General features: G+C 37.4%; 1 protein-coding gene across 2 annotated transcripts in view; it reads left to right on the forward strand.

Annotated features, from left to right (window-relative positions):
- The window catches only part of slc22a23.L (solute carrier family 22 member 23 L homeolog), a 94,896-nt gene that overhangs the window by 16,817 nt on the left and 57,387 nt on the right, over positions 1-20,692 (forward strand). For both annotated transcript variants that reach the window (XM_018267750.2, XM_018267749.2), the window contains exons 2-3: positions 10,066-10,169; positions 20,075-20,229. In XM_018267750.2, the coding sequence (XP_018123239.1) occupies positions 10,066-10,169; positions 20,075-20,229 (259 nt within the window). The remainder of the gene's footprint in view (positions 1-10,065; positions 10,170-20,074; positions 20,230-20,692) is intronic.

Consider the following 20,692-nt stretch of genomic DNA (forward strand, 5'->3'; position numbering starts at 1 on the left):
AAAAGCATGTTTAACACATTCTACAAATCAATTGGTTTTGCAGGTGTTGTTTTTGAAATTAGGATAGTGAGTTATTATTAAGTGTTTACACCACATTAAATTAAATGTCATTGTGAATTGTGTAAACCAATAAGGTCCCATCCTGCATTTCCTGGCTTAAATTATAATTGCATTCTTTACTGCTGGTATCTGTAGTTAAATACAACTTGGGTTTCTTATAGCACTTAAAATGTTGCTTTATGTGGTGTCAGTGACTGTTCTTTTGCTTGTTTTGTGGCATTGTAACCACTGTGCAACATGCAATTTATAACCAATTAATGAAGTGCTTACTGGTACATATGAATGTTTTTGTTTTTTTTCTTCAACAATTGCTATGAGTCAGGCAGTCAGTTTCTTTTTGTTTGTGAGACAAACTGCAGAATTTAAGTGTACACCTTAACAAGGTGATGATGGCGTATGATGTATATTATGATTTTCGGACACAATTTGCATTTACTTTTCATTTTTTATTATTTGTGTTTTTTTTTTATTTTATTCAGCAGCTCTGCAGTTTGCAGCTGCAGCAATCTGGTTGCTAGCCTCCAAATTACCCTAATAACCATGCATTGATTTGAATATGAGACTGGAATATGAATAGAATAAGGCTTGATTAGAAAGAGGAGTAATAAAAAGTAACAATACATTTTGTAGCCTTACATAGCATTTGTTGTTTTAGATGGAGTCTGTGACCCCCCCCATTTGAAAGCTGAAAAGAAAAAGTAAAATAATTCAGAAACCTTTAACTTGCTTCAAATTAGCCATTCTATAACTTAATAAAAGTAGACTTAAAGGGAAACACCCCTTTTAAAGCCCTATATAGGTGCAATGTCAGTTTATCACTAGCAAGGAGTTTGTATGTTCACTGGCAAGGTGTTTGTATGTTTTCCATTTGCTTGTGTGCGTTCCCTCTGAGCAGTGTTGTTTCCTCCAACACGCCAAAACACTGGTTGTCTCATGGTAAAATAGACCATGAGTAATGGGACTGATGTGAACAATGTGTTTGTCATAGTCAGGTTTTCATTAAGGCTTGGGGAGGCCTTGATACCATTGTGACAAGGTCTCACTTTCACACCTTTGTGAGTTTCAATCAACCCCTACCTGAATGGTTCAATGGAACCAATGTGATTGGATTTTGGTGTGTCCTTATTGGGGTTGTTCACCTTCCAAACACTTTTATTTTCGGTTCAGTTGTTTTCGGATTGTTCACCATAAACAAAGACTTTTTTAATTTGCGTTCCATCTTTTACTTTTTGCTGTTTTCCCAAAATCGAAGTTTAAAGTTTAATGTTCATGCCTCTGGTGTCTGTCTGACAGCTCAGTGATCCAGGAGCATTTGAACCGTTACAATTTGCTACACTTAAAATACAATTAGTTAAAACACTTCTTAGCAGTATATGAGGAATATTACCAACTATTGTATCAATTCAATTGACCGTCCTCTGGATCAACTAACAGATCGGTTTGGCTACTTTCACTTACACACAAATGTTGATGGTTGAACGCAAGTTTTTTTCTCAACCTCATATACAGTTATATTGTATTACTTAGAAACTGCAGTAAAAGGGCAGCTACTGTTTTTGCAAGGGGACCAAAATATATCTGCATTATACTTTCTATGAATAAGATCTCCCATGAATGACAGTTAACATATGTTTTATGTGAAAGTACACCAATAAACATGCTTTAATGTTAAACAACCCGATTATTAGCCCTGATTTCCAGTAATGTGGATGAACTGAACTTTTTCTATAATGTTGAGAATAAAAGAGTGCTATGAATATTATTTTCAAAATAGTCTGGGCTTTAGCCATGTCAAGTAAAAAATGACTTTGTACTTAACCATGCAGGGTGTTTGCCAATCAGTAAGTAGCTGTTAAATTTGCTCAGGTATGGGACAGATTTCAGATTGTAGTGCAGTTTTAGACAAAAAATCCTCCCTGTGCGCTCAGACAGGTGAATTACAACTTTTGCTAATGCTTATAATATGGGAATGGATCATCTGTTTCTACGCCAGTGGAAAATCACAGATGAAGAAACTGTTGATGTAACATTAGACGTAGCCTACCCAAATAAAAAAATCACCCTCCATCTATGGTGTTTATAAAGTGCTGGGGAACATGTTGGTGGTATTTAAATAATGAATCATCATAATCATAAAACTATACTTTCACTTAAAAAGAGAAACACTCAGTGGAATCCTTTCTAGCACTGTCGACAAACCATTTCTTTTGCAGCAGGTTCTTATTTTGGTACATGAATGGTGCATCAGACAGAATGATCGCCTTCTATCAGAAGGATCAGATGACCCCGTAGAGAGCAGCTACTATTACTGAAAACCTCCTGGGGAAGCAATCCAAGAACCAGCAAGGGCAGGACTATCCACAGTGCAGTGACACTGGGGTCTGAAAAGCCTATTGGCTTTCAAATTATAGAATTTCATTGTGTGTTTTCTAAAGTTTTGTTATGTGGAGGAGCAGAACATTTTATAGTCCTGCATTGGGCCCACCTGTAATTCGTTTTTCCCTTAGATTTTAGTAATACAGTAGAACTTAAGTTTTACATCCCCTGATTTTGTTTTCCCTCATTTTACATTTGTTTTGTGGTCCTACCTATAGATTATGCATAACATATTTCCCTGATTTTACATTTTCCTGGATTTTACACCATTTTTTCTAGTCCCCTGAAAAACGTAAAATGGGGTTGCTACTGTAATTGATGGAGGCTCAGACCTTGTGAATGTGACTATGTGAACAGGGGGGGCTGTCAGTGAGAGGTGAGAGGAAGGTGCATAGGTCAACCAATGTAGACCAATATATCTCATGAGACTTAGACAACAACGGTTTCTCTTTACGCACTGTTGGGCTAATGCCACACCAGGCTGTTCTGATCTGCTCTGTGGTGTAAGTGCACTGACAGGCATAATGTTGATCTATGCATGCATACAGTACACTAAGTGGATTTCATACTTTTGTGTTTTTGCACCAAGATCCATGGATGACAGTGGATTGACTTTTTCTCCACGTGCATATATACTCAAATAAACCGTTTGGCGTGGCATTAGCCTTAATGTAAGTGGAGCACTATCAGGGCAAATATCTGAGCCTGTGTTTGCAACTATGTCTTTGGGAAAAATAATGAGATACACCTTTATGTTCACTTTTATCATTATGTTATAGAATTGCTAATTAAGCATCTTTTCAATTGGTCTTAATTTTTTCTTTGTTATAATCTTTGAATTGCCCACATTTTACCCTTACTGGTCTTAATGCTTGCCCCCCCCCAGTTGTTGCACTACACTTACAGTATTTGAGAATTTTCTTCAAAACAGGTTACTGGATATCAATATACCGTATATAAATATTGGGAAAGTAGGGCTAGAAGCACTAAATCAGACATGACCTAATGTAGTCTTGTGATTATTATTATGTACTTGCATGCATACAAGTACACTACATCTTTCTCAGGGCATTGTCAGGAGCTTAACAGAGAGACACAGACATTTTGCCAGTGTGTGCCTTTTACTTTAAGGCACTTATTCAAACATTATACGTGCCAAATAGCAAGCCGTTTGAATGGCTGCCCTTGATGTATCTGTTTTGCTTCTTTCCCTGTTCATGTTCTTAGTTCTCTAAAGCAGTGACTGATTTGCTTTTTGAGTGGAAAGGCCAACAAGAAAAGAATAAGAGAACACTTTCTGCAGTAACAGGAACAACTTTTAAATCGTGTTCAGCTCTTAGTGGTTCAGCACACATTTATCCAATTGCCTCTAGAAATATAGCCTTGTATATTAGTTTTGTAATATTAGGACAGGTTGGAAAAATGTATAGGTCCCTTTTAATTGTAACAGATTTCAGTTTGTTTCTGAAAAATGTTCAAACAAAACCATGGCACTGAAAAAGGTAGTCACTGCTAATGCATAGATAGACAGGGACTGTGAATAGTGAAACAGGTGCCAACTGTAATGTAATATTCAGGGGACAAACTCGATGTTGCATTATGTTAAAATTTGGTGCCTACCTTGTTTTTTTGCATTCTTTTATTCCCAGGCATTTGGGTGGCTATAGATGTAACAATTACAATCTTTCTTGGAAAAGATCTTTCCAAGAAAGATCGTTTGTTTCAATATACACGTCTAGAGCTGAATCGTCAGATATACAGGTAGATATACGGGAAGAAACAATAGAATTCTACCTGTATCTGACGATTCAGCACTAACAATGGCCGATGTTTGGGTCCCTTCAAAGGCACCCGATCAAAATTTTCTGACCAGCCAGATCGACGAGCCGACCAATATCCAAGTCTTCTGCCGATATCGGTCGGCTCTTTTTCCACCATACACGCACCGAATATCGGACGAAAATTTTTTTGTACGATATTATCTGTGCGTCTATGGCCACCTTTAGGGATCACTGATTCAGCCCACAGCTGGTTGAAACATCACCATTGTGTAATCATCCAATTGAAAAAAGCCTTTGGGCAGTGAGAGTTGCTTATCCACCCTGTGTCTCTAGCCCATACAAACACTACACTAAAAAGTGTAAGTTTTTTTTTAGCTATGTATGATTAAGTGCATGTAAAGTGAAGCTGAAGCTGAAACCCTTGTTTGTGACTGTCGGTGATCACGAGCAAGGGCCAGTGACACAGAGGTCTCTGAAGACTATTTTTAGTAGCATTCTTGCAAAAGTCAGTTGGCAGGAATATGTAAAATCTCTACAGTTTCTTATGGCGGGAGAAGTAAAATTGTTTGCTTTCAGGGGCTTAACTACAGAGGAAACAGACCCTGCAGCTGCAGTGGAGCCCAGGAGGTATAAGGGCCCCACATTGCCCTAATTCATATGCAGTTTCAATCAATATTGGTAAAACAGGTCAACCTCTTTCCGGGGCCTGAAAAATAATTTGCTGTGGGGTCCAGTAATATTTAGTTACACCACTGTTTGGTTTTTTTATATATTTTTTTTGGGGGGGAAGGAGGGTGCACCAATTCATCCTCTGAATATCTTCACATGTGACATAAAATGGGTTGTTCACCCTTTAGTTAACCTTTAGTATGATGTAGAGAGTGATATTCTGAGACAAATTGCAATAGGTTTTCATTTTTATTATTTGTGGTTTTTGTTATTTAGCTTTTTATTCAGTAGCTCTCCAATTTGCAATTATAGTAATCTCAGGGGCGGAACTACAGGGGGAGCAGGGGGTGCGAGCAGGCCAGGGCCTGCACCCCCTCAGGGCCCCCCGGCAGTCCGCACGCTGCATATTCCCGGCCAGTTCCGGGTGTACGGAGGGGGGCTCGGCTGTGTGTCCTGCGCCAGGGCCCGCCCCCCTCTAGTTCCGTTTCTGAGTAATCTGGTTGCTTGGGTTCAAATTACCCTAACAACCATACATTGATTTGAATGAGAGACTGGAATATAATTAGGAGAGGACCTGACTAGAAAGACTAGTAATCCAAAGTAGCTATAAATATACATTTGTAGCCTTACAGAGCATTTGTTTTTTTTAGACAGGGTCAGTGACCCCCATTTGAAAGCTGAACAGAGTCATAAGAAGAAGGCAAATAATAATGAAGACCAATTGAAACGTTGCTTAGATTTGGCCACTCTATAACATACTAAACGTTAACTTGTTAACTAAATGTTAACCACCCCTTTCATCTAAAGAAAGAAAACATACAATTTCCATAATTACATGTAATTTATTCAACACATTCAGGGATAGTGTGTTTTGTTGCACTGCAAGTCCATCATTCAAAAGCCGGAATACAATTCAGCACTTTATGAATTGGCTTTTGCTTAGAAAGTAAGCAAGAGGTCATGGAGGAAGAGTACAAAAGACTGGCTTCGGGGTTTCTGAAAGGAAGATAAGAATATAGGAGGCTTAGAGATTTGCAGGTTGACAGAAGCCAGTCTATGTGCCCTTGCTGCGTAATGTAATGGAAAATGATTTAACACTTGACATTACTTGATTAGTTATCATGGAATGAGTTCATAACTGAAAGGTACGTTGGCGCATGAGTGCTGATGGAAATGTAATCAAGCGCGTATGATTTTCTATATCCTAAACGTGAAGGAATCTTTCACTGATCTCTCTTGTCTCTTTCATCACTGATAAATTATGCTTGAGAACTGCTGCTGTTAGCTGAAGAGGCTGCATGATTGACTGAATGTTTCACTTATAGATGCCTGATGACTCTGCTTATTGCATAGATTTTGCAGAGCGTTCCCATAACAGCATTAGACATAATCCATAGTGTGTCCTTACATGAACTGAACTGGGTTATTCTATATGTCTCCCTAAAATTGTATATTCTGATAAACATCTATTGTCGAAGTGCAACAAACTTTGAAACAGTGAAGATACCATTTTTTTTGCTGGAATGTAAATGAGAGCCTCAAGAGATTTTGAGACGTAAATTGGAATGTGCCAGTTTAGTAAACATGAGTAGAAACAGATGTAGTTAGTAACTCTACACTGGTTTTTACACACATTTGCGAATTACACCTTTGATGATGGTCCAACCTGAGTATACAGGGCCAGGGATGTAAAGTCTATTTGTGAACAACTGAAGACAGCATTTTGGGAGTAAAGAGCTACCATAGTGTTACTGTAACATACACACATTGTAATCAAGCAAAAATATGAAAAAACAAATGTATCTTGTTGGTGTATGTGATTTAACCCATCAATCCTTGCAATTAATTGAAGTGCATCAACACAATGTATTAAATTTTGATTTATAAGGGGTTTATATTCTGTATTTATTTCCCCCATCAGATTGGCCACATCTCCTTGCAGATTCTGCTGTGTCATTGTTGCAGAGAGCCATTTCCTGGTGTCAGTCTCACTGTGAAAAATGGCAAACAAAATAAAAGCAACTAAAAAAGTAATTATTTCTTGTGTAGTTGTTCTTACAGAAAACAATACAGTATATGAACTACTAGGGGACTGCACGAAGCAGCAACTGGTAAACCCTAAAGTCTGCTTCTTTATAAAATAAATCATTACTGGAAAGACTGTTATATCTTATATTGAACAGTACAGTCAGCAGATTTACTATGCAGGTAAAGATGCCAATCAGAAACCTCATCCTAGAGCTCTTGGGCAAGGAAAGCATTAGTGACATGGAACTTTAGTAAGGGTAATTGATACTTTCTACCTGGGCAAATTGGCAGTACCACAGATGTATTTTATTCGTAAAAAAATATGGAACACTTTAATTAAAAGGAAAAATGTGACCATCAGCACTGGTAGAAAGTAAAGGAGAATATTTTTAAATGTATAAAAATGCTGAGTTTATCCCTTTCTGGGAAAAGGCAACATTATACATTTACAACACCTGCCATAATGTAAACTGTTGTTGCCGATTTAATTGATGTAAAATTAAAGGGATACTGTCGTGGGAAAAAATTTTTTTCAAAAGGAATCAGTTAATAGTGCTGCTCCAGCAAAATTCTGCACTGAAATCCATTTCTCAAAAGAGCAAACAGATTTTTTTTATATTCAATTTTGAAATCTGACATGGGGCTAGACATTTTGTCAATTTCCCAGCTGCCCCTAGTCATGTGACTTGTGCCTGCACTTTAGGAGAGAAATGCTTTCTGGCAGGATGCTGTTTTTCCTTCTCAATGTAACTGAATGTGTCTCAGTGGGACATGGGTTTTTACTATTGAGTGTTGTTCTTGTGTTAGGGAGCTGCTATCTGGTTACCTTCCCATTGTTCTTTTGTTTGGCTGCTGGGGGGGAAAAGGGAGGGGGGTAATATCACTCCAACTTGCAGTACAGAGTGATTGAAGTTTATCAGAGCACAAGTCACGTGACTTGGGGCAGCTGGGAAATTGACAATATGTCTAGCCCCATGTCAAATTTCAAAACTGAATATAAAAAAATCTGTTTGCTCTTTTGAGAAATGGATTTCAGTGCAGAATTCTGCTGAAGCAGCACTATTAACTGATTCATTTTGGGAAAAAAAAATTTTCCCATGACGGTATCCCGTTAATGACGTCACTTTACTTTGTTATTATCTTTATTAGGGATGCACTGAATCCAGGATTGGGTTCGCTATTTTGCCAGGATTCTGCCTTTTTCAGCAACATTCAGATTTGGCCGAATCCTAATTTGCATTTGCAAATTAGGGGTGGGAAAGGAAATCACGTGACTTTTCATCAAAAAAAAAAAAAGAATTAAAAAAAAAAAAAAAGGATTTACACTTTTTCCTTTCCTGTCCCTAATTTGCATATGCAAATGTAAATTAGGATTTAAATTCGGTTTGGTATTCGCTGAATTCAAAAGAGTGGATTCTCTGAATTTCTTTATGTGCTCAGTATGCACACTGCTTGAGTGTGGTTATCTGAATCTCTATACAAAACATTGTTAAAAAAGTAATCTTATTGTAAACAAAAACAAGGTTTATCAGACTGTTTATCATCTACCAGTCTATTACACTGTAACATGCTGGTGCAGTAACCCAATAATAATTTTGCACCAGTGCAGTAACACAGAAGTTAGAAACTAAAGGTGGCCATAGACGTTACAATTGCAATCTTTCCTGGAAAAGATCATTCATTCAATACAAGTGTAGAGCTGAATCATTAGATATACATGTAGAAACAATGGTTTTGTATCTGACTCTTCAGCACAAGCAATGGCCGATGTTCAGGTGCATTCAAAGGTGCCAGATTGACTAGCTGACCAATATCTAAGTCTTCTGCTGTTATCGGTCTGCTCGTCTCCCACGATACATGCACCGAATATCGAATGAACATTTGTTACGTACAATATTGGTGTGTCTATGTCCACCTTAAGGATAGGTCCAGACGATGTTACGCATAGCAGATTCTCCATAGGCAGAGAATTCACTGTCCTGCTGCTCCCCCTTGGCTTTTCAGTGCCTTGTCTCCATAATCTGCAGCGTTTACCTCCTCCACCCATGCCAACACAATGCTTCCGGGTACAGGCAGACCAATGCAATGGAGAGAAACGCAGGAAGAGATCTGCCATTGCCTGACCCTGATTGTCTTGTCTGATTTTGGTTTTTAGGTTATGGCACTGGTACAGTATTATCCAGTGTTTATAAATCCAACTCGTTGTGTTTTGGTTTTCTGCAAATAAGAAAGCTGTACTCTGCTGGTTTCACTGGATGACCTGTAAACCCCAGTGCATTATTATAACTCCATTGTGGATTTGTGAGCACTTGAGGTATTGCAGAATGTTTATCCCATCACTCTACTTGTCATTTATTGTTCCAGTTACACTTAATCCCTTTCATTTCAGGGGATTGTTTTTGGATATTTAGTAGTGACTCATAAATAAGACAAGCGTGGGATCTCATGACCAGCTGCCTCCATAGTCATCTTAAACAATGCCCTACTCTGATTTAAATTGTACTGTGTGACCAAGATACAGTGTAATGAAACTTGCCCTTTAATTATCAAGGATGTGCACAGAGCTACACTCATGGTTTGTCATTAGTTTTGACTTGCCCTTTGCTTATAAGAAAAGTACTGTTATTGAGAAGTTATTTTTAGACAAAATCAGAAAGTTTAAAGGGATTGTATTATTCCACAAATTTTTGTGAGCATGGGTAATAAGTGCTGGGCAGTTTCTGTACAATCACATATGTCAGTGCTCTAAAAAAACTTGTTAATAATAATAATCACATCATTTAAAACAGCTGTGTAGAGGTTAACACAGCATTGATAAGCTTAAACACTTCTAATTAATTTTGTTAAGTGTCTGATGTTTTAATCAAACTTTTGGGTCATATTATAAATGTGGTGTTGCTCAGTTTTATTTGTTTCAATTTGTTTTCAAGCTCAATACTAAAGCCCAAAAACATTAATTTTCAGTTTTTGTGTCTGTGACTTTCTCTCCTTTTCAATATCAACTTTTAAGGATAAAACATATGCAGACTGACTATATCTAAAATATCCATTTATTTTCCAAGCTTGAACAGCTTGCAATTAAAGAGTAAATTGATGTTTACTTTGCTGTATATTGCTTGTTTCAATGTGAGTCTCTTGTTTTGTCTCCTAGTGGGATCTTGTTTGTGACTCTTCTTGGAAAGTCCACATTGCCAAGTTTTCTCTGCTGGTTGGAATGATATTTGGATACTTGATAACAGGATGTATTGCTGACTGGTAAGGTTTCCATATTTTGAATTGAAGTGTGCAAGTGTTACATTCAGTATATTTTTTAAAAGGTCAAAATTATAATATACTGTACTTAAATGTACAGTTCACCTTCATAGTATTTCTTATTTTTAATCGTACCACCGCTAGTAATGCCTTTTTCAATTACTTTCTATTTTCTGTGGTTTATTTTCCTGCGGTTTTTCTAAAATGTACATTTTAAAAATGAGTGCTTAATTTCCCCCCAGATCTATTGAGCATGCACCCAAAGCTTTAATAATGTCTGTCACAGAGCAACTATTTTGCTGCCATTTCTGTGATGCTGCTGATAAATATATGTACTAATAAAATCTTAAACCATTTAGAAAGCTGGTGACCTTATATAATTTTATGAAAGGGGGGTAAATATTACAAAAAATTGTACAAAATACAAGTAGAAATATATTATTTCTGGCATTTGAAAATCAGATTTGTGAAGGCTGACTTCCCCTTTAATATGCGCAAGATTATTTCTATTAGGAAAAGCACTGATGAAGGATCTGCCACATGTGCACTTAATCATAATTGCCAACCCTAATATTGCTTCCTGATTTTTATTTTACTTGCATGTCATAAGCTTATGTAGTGTGGTTTAGACTCCACATTAAACTAAAGGTATTTTTGCCTAGGAATCATAGTGTCTAGGAGCCCCAAATGTACTGGTTTTGCTCAAGTTACCGTTGTTACATCATTTTTTGGTGGATCATAGTCTTCCAAGAAAAATAAGTATACACTTCTAGGAACTGTCACAATTTTTAAAACCATAAATTACATAAAGTATTGGCACAGACATGATTTTGCAGACAGAATTGCAATCACATCTTATTCTTCAATTGGATTCCTTGGATTCTTTCCTTTTTAGAATTCACAACATGGAAGATTCCCAAAATATTTATTAATGACTATACAATGCAAGATCCTGCCTAAAGGTGGAAACACACATGCATGCCAGAATGATGAATTAGTGATTACAGAATGCTACAGTTTTCAATAAAGAAGGGTTATTTACAAACACAGTGCAGTTTGTAAAGTTAAATGTTCTGTTGCAGAGTGCCATGTTTTTTTCCCCCTGAAATGCAATATTTTTGCAGCTTCATGCTGAGTTGCACCTGATTCAGCATGTTTTTGCTAATCACCCAATCTGAAAATCTTGCATGAATATTGTATCGCTGTATTGTATCCATGGTGTGTTGATTTTTGGTAAAACCATAGCAGCTATTATGCAACTCTATGTGGTAACCCTGAAATTACTGCCACATTCGGAGTGGCAGCAGTTCTAGCGTTACCTAGCCTAAGTATGCACATGGTTCATTAGAAGAGGCGGAACAAAAAGATTGGAGCTTAGCACAGCTGTGCAAAGAGTGTATTTGGGCACAAGTTCCCAATATTGTCCGTATGCACACAATCTTTTGTCCATTTAACATGTCTAAAGTTACACTTCTGGTCGTAAATAAGGATTATGATATCTGTATAACGCTTTGCACTGTCTTTTAAACTGGTAAAAATACATAATTAACTTCAGGTTTCTGTATTTAATATGTGATGAATAATACAAATTATACAGAATATATAATATATTTCCATTAAAATTACCTATGTATACATCCTGTGATAAGTAGTATCATACTGGACATGGCAACCCCCAACCATATTGTAAGCCCAACACTGTGTGGAAAGATATTTGCAACCTTAGCAGTAGTGTAGCTTTTCCCGTGCATACCCACAATTCAGTGATGTATGCTCCAATCTTCATTATACACATATGTCCATTACACCAGAACACAGTGGAAAGAAATAGGCACATAACGTATTAGAATTGTGCCATGGTGTGGGCTAATGTCAAATGGAGCGGAGGTCGCTTATCATATGTAAGCTTTAAAAGCAGGCCCGGATTTGTGGAGAGGCCACCAAGGCCCGGGCCTAGGGCGGCAGGATTTAAGGCGGCAGCATTCTGCCCAACCTCACACCACAAACACTGGAGATGAGCAGGAGATACAATTGTTTTTTTAAATATCCTGTGCACCAATCGCCATTGCTCCGGTCCCGGTGATGAAAATTTGAGTGAATAAAAGGAAGCGGATGGAGGCGACGAATGACAGTGGGCCTAGGGGTGCCCTCTATTTAAATCCAGCCCTGTTTAAAAGGTATCACTATAGAGATTAACTTGCTCCGGCATTATTTACACTTTAAATTCAGACATTAATCCCCCCTGCATTGTTCACACCGCTAACACCTCTAATTGTTCACACCCATAAATTCCTGTACTGTTCACTCAAACTCAGACTGAAAGTGCCCACATTGTTCACCTGTTTATACCTCATACAAACTTCTGGAGGGCACCAGCATTGTGTCACTGTATGTAGCACAGTATGAACTGTTCATCTTAGAGTGCTTCCCTGTCTGCTGCTCTATTCTGTCTGCGTGCCATATTCTGCCTCCCCTATGCTCCCTAAGTGTGCTATACCTGTGTGTGGCACACCCTGCCTGCTCTACTTTGCCTGTGGGATCTGAGCTAGGTAAGGGTTTGTTTTTGGGGTTTGTTAGCATTTGGAAATTGTTGTTAGTGGCCACTAAGATATTCAGTCATGTGCTGATGTGCAATCATGTGCTGTGTTATCCAAAGGGTGGGAGGAGGAGGCATGTGAATTTAAGGGTATGTCTTAATATTTCGTTTTTTTGTATGCTAGCACCATTAATGTGGGTATTGTCTTAACATTTCTTGTGATAACACGGGCGTCATCAACACTGGCTGCCATTATCTGCCTTTCACCATGTAGGCCAGAAACATTCCGGACCTCGGTACCACAGAAGTTGGACAGCGGTGTTGTAGGTTATGTACTGTACATGTTGGCATATCTTTCAGCCTCACATCAGTATTTAAACAAGCTATTTTATCCTTACCTTAGGGTAAAGACACACAGAGCTGCTAGTAGCATCTCCTTGTCATGGCTACAAAAAAGACAATCGTTATAATTGGCTTTGCTGAGGCACATGTGTTTTAGCAGAGGCAATTCTCAGTATTGTCTATGACAGGTTTTTCTGCCATAGACAATACAAGTACTTGTAACAGCTCCTTTTTTTGTGGCTACAAAATGTCAAAAAAATACCCTGCCATAGACAATACTGAGAATTGCATCTGCTAAAACACACGTAGTGGCTTAGCAAAACCAATTATCACTATTGTCTCTGCCATGACATGTAGCTGCTAATAGTAGCTCTTCACTTAGGAACATGGAAAACTGTAAAAATTTGCTGCTCTGTAGCAGCCCTCAGCAGTTTGCCTCTAAACGGTGTTGCTCATATCTTTCAATCCAGGACCAGAAAATATTACTGAACATTGTGAAAGCCTTTTTTCCTGCCTCGCCCCACTGTCTAAATGTGTAGTATAGCCAGATGGCTGTGTCACAGGTGCAACAATTTTTTTTATCAAGATCTATAACTTAGTCACTAGGGCTCCCATAATATTGAAACTGGAAACCAGGACATCCTTGTGTCATTAACCTGATCCCTGCCAGCTCATTTTCCATAAATACACCTAAGCTAGCCATACATTATAAGACACTTTGAGGTAGTAAATATCGGGCGGATCTGAAAGGTTACAAGAGGGGGGTTGTGGGTGCACTCCTAAGGCCATATAAAAAATATTTAAATACAATAATCCCCTGTCTAAAAAAAGAAAAACAGGGTTTTTTGTTACAAAGTTATGATCATAAAATTGGTAAGCCGCCATACCACGTCAAGGTAAACCCCATACGGCGGTCCCTAACCTGTTTACCTGTGATCAAAATTTAAAACCTTGGTTTCAATCTGGACTAGATCCTCCCCCGCCACCTGCATATGCGGCTTTTGAAGGGGAGACTGCCCAGACCAACGCCCATTTAAAAAAAAAAAAATGTGATTGTGAAGAGACCGCCGTATGGGGTTTACCTTGACATGGTATGGCGGCTTATCAATTTTATGATCATAACTTTGTAACAAAAAACCCTGTTTTTTTTTTTTTTTTTTTTAGACAGGGGATTATTGTGTATATATATATATATATATATATATATATATATATATATATATATATATATATATATTTTATATATGGCCTTAGGAGTGCACCCACAACCCCCCTCTTGTACCGGATCTGAAAGGTTAACCCTTGAGCTCACGATCTGATCATAATTGCTGTAATGCCAGCAGTCACAATGAGGACGACATCAATGCGCAGATGTGGAAATGTTTTTACCTCACATTTGCATTATTTTGGTAGTTCTTGCTTCATTAATGAGGCAATATTAGAATTTTTAGCTAATATATGTATGCATGTTGAAGAGGAAAAAAGCCTCTTTGCCAAATTTTTAGTTTTAGTACCAGTACACAGCCCCCATTCCCCTCTCCAATATGTCACTGACACTTGCCCCCCTAAAGGGCTGCTCAGCAGTGTTGGTGCCACCTTCAGCTGTGTCACTTCTGTTCCACCATCCATCTGTTGATCAGCAAGCAGTGGGATTTTGAACTACTGCCCATGTTCCTAGCTGAAATCTATGATGGGAATGAAAGTTACATGGGCAAAGATGCTGGTGTGGTTCTGGATGGCCCAATGGCCTCAGTTGAGTTGAGGCAGGTGTAACTGATGTGGTTTGGGAGGTGGGCTGGAGGATCTGTGCAGTAGCGCTAAATCTAAACATTTTCTAGGAGGTTTTACTTCCCCCTACAGGAGACACTTAAAGGGATCCTGTCATCAGAAAACATGTTTTTTTCAAAACACATCAATTAATAGTGCTACTCCAGCAGAATTATGCACTGAAATCCATTCCTCAAAAGAGCAAACAGATTTTTTTATATTCAGTTTTGAAATCTGACATGGGGCTAGACATTTTGTCAATTTCCCAGCTGCCCCTGGTCATGTCCCACTCTTTTGAGAAATGGATTTCAGCGCAAAATTCTGCTGGAGGAGCACTATTAACTGATTCATTTTGAAAATAATGTTTTTTCCCATGACAGTATCCCTTTAATGAATACTTATGTGGCACTGCATTCATCAGTTAAGAGATGAGAAATTAACTGAAATTGTAGCTGATAAAGCCTGTGTTCTGCAGGGAATCTCTTCTCTGAAAGGCACAATCATTAGTGCAAGGCAAAGTTACAGCTGAGAGTCGCATGATAGCAGACTGACAGGCTTAGGAGCAGCTAAAGACAAATTCAGAAATAATGTTTTGTGAAAGACGCCATATGGAAACTGTCGGCTTAAAAGACAAATTCACAGTTCAAAGTGAAGATAAGAGATCTTTTTTTTTTGTCGCAGTATCACCACTTGTGTGAATTCCCCCCATTGTGTCAAAACACATATTTGCCATTGTATTATTCACCTCTGTACTTTACTGAAAATGTCCCAAATGCCCCTAGGGTCAGATCAGAGACACTTGGAGGCGGGGCTATCACTATGGGGGTGGAGTAATGGACAGAAAAATCTGGATAGGACTGCAAAATGGGCAGAATGGGTAGGTAAATAGGCACACAGAGATGGGTTTGCAGTTATTAGGGAAATGTATATGGTATTATTAATTTAACAGTAAGTATATTGCTGATATTGATTCCAGCCCTAGCTGTTGACCGGCCAGGGTGTGTATATATTTATTTATATAGCGTTCCATGGGCAGTAGACATGTGTGTGTAAAAAAAAAAAAATGGCATACAAAACTAGAGAAAGATTTGGAGCTTTGTGCTTCTTTTAAGCCCCACAACTAATTACATAGATACATTTAGGCCCAACATTAACATCATTAACATCTAAGGAGCCAAGACCAACCATTAACCATTGGAGCCATGCCTAATAGCAAAGAAATATTGATACATCCTGGGGTGGGGTGTAGGGAAAGATCACTGCTTTAAATGCATCTGGTTAGTTAATACCATGTGGTTTGAAATAATAAAAAAATAGCTGTTTTATATAATACAAAGTACTATGACAGAAATATATTTTATTAAATACACCAAAATGCAACTAATCTGGATAGACTCTGTCCCTTTAATGTGCCATTACCAAATATGTATGAGATTATTGACTTGTAGATCAGAAACAGATTTTTCATAGCACCAATAATTAGCACACTTTAGATTCCAAGGTGAGAAATGCTACTAACCAATAAATTGACATTTTTGTCAATTTCCCAGCTGCCCCCATGACTTGGGGCAGCTGGTAAATTGACAATATGTCTAGCCCCATGTCAGATTTCAAAATCGAATATAAAAAAAATCTGTTTGCTCTTTTGAGAAATGGATTTCAGTGCAGAATTCTGCTGGAGCAGCACTATTAACGGATTCATTTTGAAAATTTTTTTTTCCCATGACAGTATCCCTTTAACAATATTAGCATTCTGCTACATGCCCTTAGGAATGACAGGGGTCTTCTGAACAGTTTGATGCTAAATATGCATATGCTTTCTAAATTGTAAACTAAGGCGCATGTAGAGGGCCAAAATTGTTAAAAATGTTCATGGCTGACATTTTGGCTGCTACAATACAAGCACACCTGTTTTTATTTATGGTAAAAGCCACAAAAATAATATATTATTAGAAAGTAAACATGTTGGTGAATTTAAAATGAGTATATGTATTTCTACCTCAAACTAGCCAACTATAAATCTTTACCAAACTCTTTTTTTTATTGTTATTTTTATAGTTTTTATTCTGTTTATTATCAAAATAGTCTTAAAGCTTTAAGTACTGAGATTAAATGTTCTAAATATGAATCTGGAATCTTCTGAATAGTTTCATGTCTATTATACATAGGTTTGCAAATGTATGTGCCGTGTAAACACCCCAGAATTAAAATAGTACATATGCCTTTTTATTTCGGATTCAACAAAGCACACTGTCTATATTTTATATGTTGTAAAAGCTCTAAATATATACATGTATATTTTTGGGAAAAACACATTTTGACTCAAGAACCCCTAGATAACATGAAGTTGTTCAAGTGTCGTTGCTATTCGAGGCAAAATGCAGTGTATTGTGCCAAGTAGTGCCCAGAAGTCCCACATGTGAATTCTTTTCTTGGGCAGTCAATTTTAAAGAACAGGAATCTTTAAAATTTTAAAGAACAGAGAATCTCTCTCTAAAAAAAAAAAAAAGCACCCTCTGTTCTGCATTACAACTCCCAGAATCCTCCTCTAGACACTGGCTGGGAGGCAATGAGTATGACATTCCTGGCATAGAACATTAAATGCAATAAAGAAGTGCAATTCTATTCAACTGAAAAGAAACACAAGGGTAATAGACGTGTTCGGCATGGACTAGAAAAATGACTATCATCCTGCTGAGTGGGAAATAAAAACAACAATGTGTGCATTCAGTTGCATGTCAGCCCTCCTTTTAATTCTGCAGGTTGCCGAAAGAATACTAATGCAATTCATTATGATGATGAGATTTCCTTTTAACTCACGCAGGACAATATATTTTCATGTGTCTGTGGTTAGAGGATAGGTTGTAATTTTTAACCCTTTCTGTTTGTAACACTGTCCTACAGTTAGTTCTCTGCAGCAAACTGTATCCTGAGTCTCTGTTTCTGCCCAGTGACAAACTGTTGTGCCATCTGTAAACCAGGTCATATAGTGTTTTCTATGTAAATGGAAAGAAGTCCAGACATGTTATGTTTTGCACAATATGAGCAATATTTTGTTATAGGAGCACCAGGAATATTTAAAATAAACACAACCATTTTCCCTAGTAACCTTGAGATTGTCCTTCATAGTTTTCAAACATTTCCCCCCCATGTATGTTACTGGCCAAATAGAGATGATGAGGTAAAAAGGAACACTGCAGGGTTTCAGCAGTACGCATGTACAGTTTAACTGCAGTTGCTAAGGAACCTTGCAAATTGCTGCACAGAAGGAAAATGCAGGATTTCACAAGAAAGTTATTATTGAAGTTAGGATATCAAATGTATTTCCACTGAGTACTTCCAGAAAAGAAGGATTAGCAAGCCTTCCTAAAGGCTGCCTGGTTCAAAATTGTCTCCACTTTTGTAAAATAGACATACATACTGTATGTGTTAAAGAGGTAGTTAATCCAAAAATAAAATGCTACTTAGTGACGAAAATGTGTAACTCTTATTCCATTTGAAAGTAGCATTTGTCTATCCATTGCCCTTTTCTGCACTCACTGCTGGTTCTGACTTTTAAACCAATTATTAAGCAGAAGCCAGCTCTCCTCCAGCCAAAGCTGTAATGAACACAATGCTACATTGTTTCAAATGTTAGAACCTGCAAAAGAGCAAAATACTGCTTTTTAAGCTTCCCTTGTCACTTTACGATTACAGACTTCTATGCATGTTGGAATTTCTTTGCACGGAAGCAACTTTAAAAAATAACTGCAAGAAAAAAATTAAATTCTCAACAAATTGAATTCAGGTACAAAATGACTGGATAAAATATATGGGTATGTAATAATTATATTGATTTACTGGGTGAGGTGCAGTGCGTCATTTAAGAACCAGTACTGTTTGTTTGGTGAGCATTTAAATACTGCAAGCAACCCATTTAAGCAGTTTAGGTGAGATTAATGTACCACCCTTCATCGGATTAGGTGAATTTACAGACTAGTCTTGAGTTAGTGATATGTTGAAATTACTTTGTAAATTATCCTGGCCTTTAAAGGCGCCATCCCACCAGTATCTGAATGTTTGTGTGTGTGTCATACCATAGTTTATAAAGGCAGCCATAAATTGTGCCATCCCGAACAGTATCTGATCGATGGACCAGCAGGCCAATATTATGTAGGTGGCCTATAATATGGCTGCCTCTCTATTGTGACATTTGCTCAGCCATCGATGTGAATGATCAGAAGCAGGAAGTAAAGAGAAAGTACAGCTCTTGTTCATTTTCTAATCTGTTGGTGCATCATGCATAGATTTTCAAAAATGGTAGATGCACAAATTGACCATTATCCATGGATATCAGTCAGGATCTGAAAATTGTTCACAATCGGTACTTGTATAACCAGTTTAAAGGAAAACTATACCCCCCAAACAATGTAGATCTCTATTAAAAGATACTGAGTAAAACAGCTCATGTGTAAAACCCTGCTTCATGTAAATGAACCATTATAATAATAATATACTTTTTTAGTAGTTTGTGCCATTGGGTAATCATAAATAGAAAATTGCCATTTTAAAAAATAAGGGCCGCCCCCTGAGATCGTACGATTCACTGTGCACACATACAAACCACATACAAACCACATGTAAGGTCACATGAGCCAATTAACACAGAGTTCTGCCTTTTGCTTCCTCACTTCTTCCTGTTACAGTTAGTGTTGTAGTATTTCTGGTCAGGTGATCTCTGAGGCAGCACAGATAGAGTCACAAAATGGTGGTTCAAGGCAAGAGATGTAAAAGGGCAATATTTATGTAAATATATATTCCAGTTTGGTAAGATTCTTTAATATGTCATTCAATTTGATATAAACTATCTGTTGCTTAAGTGTTCATTTTGGGTGTATAGTTTTCCTTTAAGTAAATGAGTGCTGGATAAGTATCTAGTGACATTTGATACTGCTACTACATCCAAAATATTGAAATATCCATAAGTATCTGAGGGAATTAAAAAAAATTTGGCCAGGAAATGTAACCCATTTATATGAAAATATGTACTATATTGCCCTTGCTACTTCTTATCTTCAGCTTCAGACAAAACCCACTATTTTAAAATGTGTTTGATAGTAACATTTTTATTACGTATATGAAAGCATATGTATTCTATGCAATGTTAACCCATTTGCTATGTTTTCAACAGCATTATATAGCAAAGTTATTTTTGTTAAAGCAGAATATCATTTTTTTTTCATATCTGAATATCTCTGATCGACAATGTTTTTGTTTCCTTTAGGATTGGTCGGCGTCTTGTGCTACTGATCGCTGTAATCTTCAATTTGGTATTTGGACTGGCAGTGGCCCTTTCAGTAGACGTGAATATGTTTAGCACACTCAGGTTTTTTGAAGGATTCTGCCTGGCTGGAATAATTTTATCACTGTATGTACTGCGTAAGTATCTCCTTATTTTAAATTTTGCCTATAAAGATAAAATTGTTGTTAATTTATAGAAATGGTTTGCATATTTATTATTTCTGTCCTTGAACTTCCCTTCACTCTAACTAACCTTTCTATAAATTGAGACATAATGCCTTATATCATAAATGATAGATCTGTGTCATTGGTGACTTTGGAATTGAATTAAAAGTTATTTACTGGCCTTTCTTAATTAGGAGGGAATCCATGCATTCTGTAAATGCAGTATGAGCTGTATTAATGTTCCAATTTCCCTCTTATCTTTGTATATTTATACAACTGACTGATGTGTCACAAAAGAACAGCGAGTTGCTTGTGTAGTATGCTACAGAACCTGACTTCGTTTGATATCAGAAACTTATCAGGAGTGACCTAATATTTTATGCAGTGGTCACAAAACTGGCAGATACCTTAGCTTATGGTATTCGTTTAAAGGGAT

This window comes from Xenopus laevis, chromosome 6L, assembly GCF_017654675.1.
Source record: "Xenopus laevis strain J_2021 chromosome 6L, Xenopus_laevis_v10.1, whole genome shotgun sequence".
NCBI lineage: Eukaryota > Metazoa > Chordata > Amphibia > Anura > Pipidae > Xenopus > Xenopus laevis.